At 28.6% G+C, this 7,788-nt stretch overlaps 1 protein-coding gene across 1 annotated transcript; it reads left to right on the top strand.

Moving 5' to 3' along the window:
* The first annotated feature begins 751 nt into the window (after window positions 1-751).
* Window positions 752-2,399, top strand: LOC132036937 (uncharacterized). Its single transcript, XM_059427349.1, has 2 exons — window positions 752-1,336; window positions 2,046-2,399. Exons 1-2 carry the CDS (start codon window positions 901-903, stop codon window positions 2,096-2,098), a joined length of 489 nt encoding a protein of 162 aa, XP_059283332.1. The 5' UTR covers window positions 752-900; the 3' UTR covers window positions 2,099-2,399.
* The last annotated feature ends 5,389 nt before the right edge of the window (window positions 2,400-7,788 follow it).

Genomic DNA, 7,788 nt, shown 5'->3' with positions numbered 1-7,788 from the left:
AAAGAGCTACTTACTATAAAATAAAATAAAAATGCAGAGTATAAAAGATAAATTAAAAAGATATGACGTTGCAAGATATCCACATAGCTGAGGCCTGAGAATGGAAGTTTCCTTGTAAATTATTGAGGGGATAATGATACCAGATATTTCAAAAGCACAAATGTATACATAGTAGCCAGCGTGACGCAGAATAATAATTCAATGTGACCCCAGGACCTTATTATATAGAGAAAATAATTCAAAGTCGTTAAGGTCCAATTCAATGGCAAGCAAAATCAATCAATCCAAGTCTGCCTTATTTACTTTGGAGGTTATTACATTTTTAGTCCATTAGTTATAGATCATTTTTAATTTTAGCCTTTGTTAATTCTGATCAAGCATATTTAACTTTCAGTTAATTGAAATGTACACTTTTGACTCTTTAGTTTATGAATATGCACAAGTTTACCATAATTGTTTATCTTTCCACAACTTAATGTGTTATGTATTATATTTAGTTTGCACTGCTACTTCACATTTAAGGTAATATAGTTCTAAATGTCCAAACATAACTGATTTTCAATAAAACCAAAAATATATATCTTAACTAATAAAAAATTAATTATACTGAGTTATATATAACAAGGATCAAAAAATAATATTTATCAATAAATGAGGGATGAAAAGTGTGAATTTTATTTTTACCTAATCAATTCAAGTATTGACTGTTTGACCCTACCTTCCAAGGCAAACATAGTAAAATCAGCCCTAAAATCCTCTTTTACCTAAACAGTCTTTCTATTTCCCCTTTTCCCCAAGTCTCCCTCCACAATTTTTTCCTTAAACCACTTCTTAAACCATCAAAAAGCAAAACATAAAACCCAAAAATTATTCTCTCTCTCATCTCTAATTCTCATCATCATGGAGTTTCTTCAAAACAAATTTCCACTACTTTTACACTTGTTCTTGTTCTGTTTTTTACAGTGTGAAGTGGCTATGTCTATGTCCATTCATGATTTGCTTAAATCTAAAGGATTACCAGGAGGGCTACTTCCTAAAGAAGTGAAATCTTACAATTTATCAGATTCTGGCCTACTTGAAGTGTTTCTTGATGGGCCATGTTTGGCTAAGTTTGATACCATGGCTTGTTATGATAGTGTTGTGAAGGCTAATCTCACTTATGGTTCACTTGCTGGAGTTGAAGGACTTTCTCAACAAGAACTTTTTGTGTGGCTACCAGTTAAAGGAATTGTTGTTGATGATCCTTCATCTGGTCTTATACTTTTTGATATTGGTTTGGCTCATAAACAACTTTCACTATCTCTTTTTGAAGATCCTCCCCATTGCAAACCAGATGGTAATTTTATTGCTCTTATCTCTCTTGAATATTTTTCGTTTAACTATTTGATATTTAAAATTGCAGAAATGTAAGATAAGGCTCTGTATAATATATACTCATGCTCCGGTTCTTTTCGGACCCTGCTCATAGCAGGATCTTAGTGTATTCGACTGTTTTTTTTTCTTTATTTTTATTCAGAATTTACTGGCTAGACTAATTTGGATTTGCATCATCTATGGCCTATTAACGGAAAGTGTTTCTTCATGCATTCCCCCTTAATGAACTCAAATTGTTAATTAAGGGTGAAAAAATCTCGTCCCGTCTCATCTTACTCAATTGGCAATTGCTCATTTCTCTATGAATTAATTATTATCATTTTTTCTTTTTCTTTTCTTATTATTTATTTCAATAGATTTGTTTTGGTCTTGGTTCTTTTTTTTTAAGCAAATAGTATGAAATTTCACTTACTTCGAGGTAAAAAAAGTCGTTGTAGTTTCTAGTATTTCTGTTGTACTAGATAGTTTTCCATGTGATATTCTGAACTGTTTACTGGAAATGAATTGATTTATCATTTTGCTGAAGTTAAGGTTCGGTCACTGAACACTTATGCTAGTACATACTAGCGTCAAGTAGTTTTCTTGCCTTTTTTTTTTTTTTTTTAAATATTTATATTTAACTGTTTAATTTCAAGAATTGAATATGCTTTTTTGCGGAATATGCATTGCAGGCGTTTTGAAGACTAATGGTCGGAAGGAGAAGGGATTTGAAGATCAAAGATAAGAGATGCCCATTTTGGAATAAATTAAATGTCCATAATAATGGTCGATTTTGTTGGGGGTTCGGGTTGGGGTTTTGGGGGGGGGGGGGGGTTAAGTACAAATTACTAGGCTTGATTATAGGATTTTTAGACTCTAAATGAGATTTGGGTAAAGCTGTAGAGATTTTGGGTTATCAGATATCTTGCTATTTTTGCAAATGCTAATCTTCTAACTTTTTATCATTCCTTTTGTTTGTTTCAATCTCAGTGTATAGATTGTGATTATATAACAATAAAGCAAGAGATCTCCTACTTCTACTCGTAGATCCCTCAAAATTCTCCTAATATCTGTACCATAATCTTTCAAAGTTAAAATTACATTAATAATTTGTTTGGCCAAACTTCTAGGACAATAAAAAAATAGTTTTCCCCAAAAATAATTATCGAACCTTGATCAAGCGCAAATTGTTGATCTAATATTAGCAATGTGTTTTTCAAATTAATTAGTCAAACACAAACGACTATTCATCAAAATACTATTTTCAAAGCACTTGTAACAAAAAATATTTTTTAAAATAAGTTGATTATGAAAGTTTAGCTGCATATGCCATTAATATTTATTTAATTGCTTCTAAATCTTTTGTTTTGGAACGATGGGGAAGAGTGTAACATACATGAAAAATAGATCTGGGTGAAAATCAAATTAAACGTTATAAATGTATTGAGTTCTTAACGCTCAATTTTCATGTACTTCATTCTTATCGTTTCTTTTTATGGCCTAACCATTTCATAGGATACTTGTTCTAACGTGGGAGATATGGGCCCATGTAAAAGGAAAGAGGTGCAAATGGGCCCACACGGACTTTGCTGTATAGCCACTTTTATGGGATGTACTACTTGATTTTTCATGCATCTTCTGCTGGACTTATTATAATGTGGACCCTTGAGGCCTGGAGTCTTGGTAGTTGCTGGAATGTAGTGGGTGCAAACCATCTGCATGAGCCCAATGATCACAAGAAAAAGGCAAACAACCTTTTATATGTAGAATAAAACAATAAAAGTTTTTAGGAAAAAGAACGTCGTTGGCCCTATAAATATAATAATTATCCCTTTAGACTCCTTTTATTTTCATGCCCTTAAAATTAATTATCCAAAATACCCTAAAATTATGATACTAATATAGTATATAAATATATTAAGATGGTATCATATTCATTTATTCAAAAAATATACTTTTCAAAAAAAAAAAAAACTCTATGATACCATTATCTTATTTACATATACTTTGATGGTATCATGGAGGACTGCTTAAATCCTTGAATGAGCACTCCTAAGTCCGTGATATCATTATGATACATAAATATATCGAGATGGTATCATGGAGAACTGCTCCAGTTCTTCTCTTAGTCCTCCATGATACCATCATGATATAAATATACTGCGATGGTATCACGGAGGAAGAATTTTGATCGAGGGGGTATTCGGGTAAATATTTTTGGCCAATTGGGCAAGAAGCGAAATTAGTTTAGGAGCGGATATGAACAGATAAATATTTTATGTTTTAGAAGTATTTTGTGTTGTTTTCCCAAAATTTTAAAATATAGAGAATTCCGAAGGGAAGTGAATACATTTTTAGGATAACTCAGGTAGAAAGTAGGAGAATTAAGTTTCAGCATTAAATTTTTTATTCTTCTACACCATATAAACTTGAGATTACTAAATTAAAAAATAAAAAAATAAAAAATTGAGATGCTCTGACCAGTCTCCAGGATGAAATGATGTTAGTTTGAATTGTCACAAAATCCTAGGATTTTTTCTTGGAGTTTGAGTAACACTTGGAATTTTAACAGTATTTTGAACTCCAGTACATTGTGTTGAAATTTTATTTAGTAAAGTTTCAAATTTCAACATCATGTTCTAGTAAAAAGTATTTTATCAAGTATTATTTCCGCTTTATAAGATGACTATAGTAACATTGTGAAGCCGAATGAGCTTAGGAGAACTTTCATAAATACAAGATATGTAAGAGTTAATTATACAAATACAACTAATTTAGATATTACAAATTATGCAATTTAAAGCTAAAAACAAAGAGATTATTGTTATGAATCAAAAGGTAAAAATAAGGAGATATCATATATTAGTGAAAACATAATTACATGCATATAAAAATACAATCATTGTGTACCTAAAAAGCTCCAGTACAATCTACTAGCAAGCTAATTCATGAATTTTAACCAAAAAAAAAAAAAAGTTAATTCATGAACAAGTATATTACTGTATCATTTATATATAATATTAATATATATATATATATATATATATATATATATATATATATATGTGTGTGTGTGTGTATTATATATATATATGTTATTATAGAGTAGAATTGATTGGCACATATAGTAATCTATTCATATATTAGATATATTGTAATATTATATACTATATACACAAAAGGTATCATTATATTATATACTATATAAAATATACAAACTTAAATATACTATTTCTACTATTATATCCACAAATATTTTGTTATCATCTTCTCAGTTAAATGTGTCAATTTGAATACACCATATATTTCATGTACTTTTCTTATACCATATATCATATCTTTTCATGTACTTTTCTTGATATTAATATATTCAAATGATTTCTTTTAATCACAAAAAAGAATTGCATCAGTCATCAAGTGAAAATAAAAAAAGAAGAATAAAGAGGAGGAAATATGGGATTTGAAGTTAACTTTGTTTTATTTATTTGAAAATTACATTCTCTCTCATGCCCTTTTCATAATATTTTTTCGGGGGTTTGGGTGGGTTGGGGGGGGGGGGGGGGGGAGGAGGGGGGAGAGAAAGTAAAAAGTGGATGCATTAATGGTAGTAATTCCGAAAATTAAGTATGATTGATATTTTAAGAATGTAAAAAGTTGTATTTTTGTAATTAAAAAGTTAATTTTTTTGAATAAGTTGGATTTATGTAAATTTTAGAAAGTAGTTGTAATCTTTTTAATTATCATTTCAAAAAGTTGTATTTGTGTGACTTTCCTCATTTATAAGTGGTCTAAAAACTTGCCAAATGAGCTAATTTTCATATTAATAATTTTTGATGGGTTTGCAATCCATCCTCCCTTGGTTTGTGAATCAAGTAGTAACACGGTGAAGCCCATTAGGCCCTTCGTCATATTTCAGGAAATTGAGATATCATTTAAGATCGGGCCATTCGCACAAATAGTCCTTTTTCGGGGTGTTCTTTAATTTTGGTCCTTTAAAGTTTTAGTCTTTAATTTATGTCCTTTAATATTTTTGGCACTCCATAACTTACATTTCATTCTGCATATATATCATAACATCTCATAAGTTACGATACAGGCCAAAACTTTTAATACTCAAGATAATCTGAAAAACGCTACACAATTTATGCCGCATAACTTAATTTTTTAAAGAACTTGTGCCTAGCGAGACAAAAATGTTGTTTTCGAAGATAAAAATGTCACAAGACTAATTCCGAACGAAGCAAATCTGAATTATTTCATTAAATAAACAGCAGGACCAAAAATTGTAGATTATAGATATGAAGGATAAAAATTAAAGAACAGAGTGGTTGATAGATAATCCGCGCAAAAATATCAGTTAAGATTTGCTTAATTAAACACAAATATAAACTTTTAGTAATATAAATCTTTTCTAATTACACTTAAAGCAAATAGAATTCCGTTCCTTACCATCGTCAGACTCCTTGATTACCACGAAGCCTACATACAATCGGTCTCTTCGTTCCTTAAGAATTCCGTCATTCATCCAATTCAAATAGACAGTGACGAAAATCATGGAGGGTGGATAAAATGTCGGATTTGCTGCCAAATTCATTGAAGTGGTCAAATTTAAGTATAAAATTTCTTACACTGTGACTACAATTTAAATGATGGTTCTAAAATAGGCCTTTCTTGAATAAATAAAACAGGGACTTCGGCATATTTAAAAAATAAAATAGAACTATGGGGTTTCGGCATATTTCTTAAAAAAATATATATATATATATATATATATATATATATATATATATATATATATAAGAGCCCCATTTTTTTTGCAAGTAATATTAAAAAAAAAAGGAAAAAACATAGTCAAAGATCTCCAAACACCAAGCAATATTAAAAACTACTATATGGGGTGTTTTAGTCCTTCTTATATATATATATATATATATATATATATATAAAGGTGGGCCCCATACTAAAAACACCAAGTAATATTAAAAAAAAAGGAAAAAACTGGACCCCACATCTCCAAACTCATGTAAAAAAAAAAAAATAGACCCCATATTAAAAAATTAAGCAATATTATAAAAAATAAAATTGGACCCCATATTAAAAAAAAAAAAAAAAAAAAGCAATGTCAAAAAAAACGTGCACCCCATAATAAAAAATCACACAATTTTCATGTAATTCCCAAAGTATCCCCATTAAGTCAATAATGGTGGATTCAACATGCGTATCAATATAGTTAGAATCGAAATTATTGTACGGCAAAAAAATGGACTCCATATTATTGCTTTTAAAAGGTTAAGTAGGGCCAAACCATACAATTATATTTATATATATTAGCCCGAGATCTAATCTAGATATTTAATCGTTGTATTTGCTATTCCGCCATGTAATTTATTTGTTATGTTTGTGTTTACTAAATAAATATACTTAAAATATTTATATTTTAAAATAAGACAGAATTTAATTACTTTTTCATTTTTATTCTATTTGATTACCTTTTCATTTTTATTCTTACTCTAATAAATGTGAAAGGAGATTAATATCATAAAAGAAAAAATAATATTAAATGGAGATCAAATAATTAATAAGGTAAATTAATCAAATTCTAATTCTAATTGACGTTTCCTTCAAAAATCATACAAAAACATGACAAGTAAAATGAGCTAAATAAGAATATTTACCAAAAATTTAAAAATAGTATATATAAAAAATCAAATGTAAAATGAGCTAAACCAAGAATATTTAAAAAAATTAAAAAATAGTAGTTCTTCGTTTAAATAGAAAATCAAATTTCTACTTTGTTTCGTTTTTAAACATATAAAATTAATTTAATAATTTGAATTAGAATTATCCAAATCAAAATTTGATAAAAAATAATAAGTATTGTTTAGGTCCAATCTACATACATTAACAATAGAATGTTTTACACCTTTAAATTAATCGAATTAAAATTCAAAGTATCAATTGATGCTTAAATATTGTAATTGTTTTATCTCATCTCAAAGAGAGGAAAATAGTTTTCTTTTAAACACTTCTTCTCTTTTAAAAAGTATTAATAATTTTTTGTTAACTTTGTATTCGTAATAAACACTAATATAATAAAGTTTTGGATACGGAGCACAAACTACAATGTTAAATTAATCGTGTTTTGAACATAGTGTATATATATATATATATATGCGCATAAAAATAGTGCAAACTTATGTATGTTTATTAGCAATATAAAATATATATATTATCACTACTCAAACACAACTACCTACACATAGATACACTATAATCCTAAGAAGCTACGCATGTAAGACAATTGCCTAGTTAGTTAAGATTCAGGTAGTGTTTGGCAAGAATTTGAGGGCTCAAAAGAGTGAAATTTGAGCCTATTTCACTACTCTTTCTTCTTGTTGTTAATTGGGCCTGCAACATGTTATGAATTGTTTCGGC

Source organism: Lycium ferocissimum, chromosome 11 (genome assembly GCF_029784015.1).
Source record: "Lycium ferocissimum isolate CSIRO_LF1 chromosome 11, AGI_CSIRO_Lferr_CH_V1, whole genome shotgun sequence".
NCBI classification, from domain to species: Eukaryota; Viridiplantae; Streptophyta; class Magnoliopsida; order Solanales; family Solanaceae; genus Lycium; species Lycium ferocissimum.
This window is presented reverse-complemented; position numbering and strand designations above follow the sequence as displayed.

Excerpts from the sequence above, each read along its gene's own strand:
- LOC132036937 (XM_059427349.1), top strand. The coding sequence starts at position 901 with ATGGAGTTTCTTCAAAACAAATTTCCACTACTTTTACACTTGTTCTTG. Across the intron at positions 1,337-2,045 it reads TCCCCATTGCAAACCAGATG|GCGTTTTGAAGACTAATGGT; the intron begins GTAATTTTATTG and ends TATGCATTGCAG.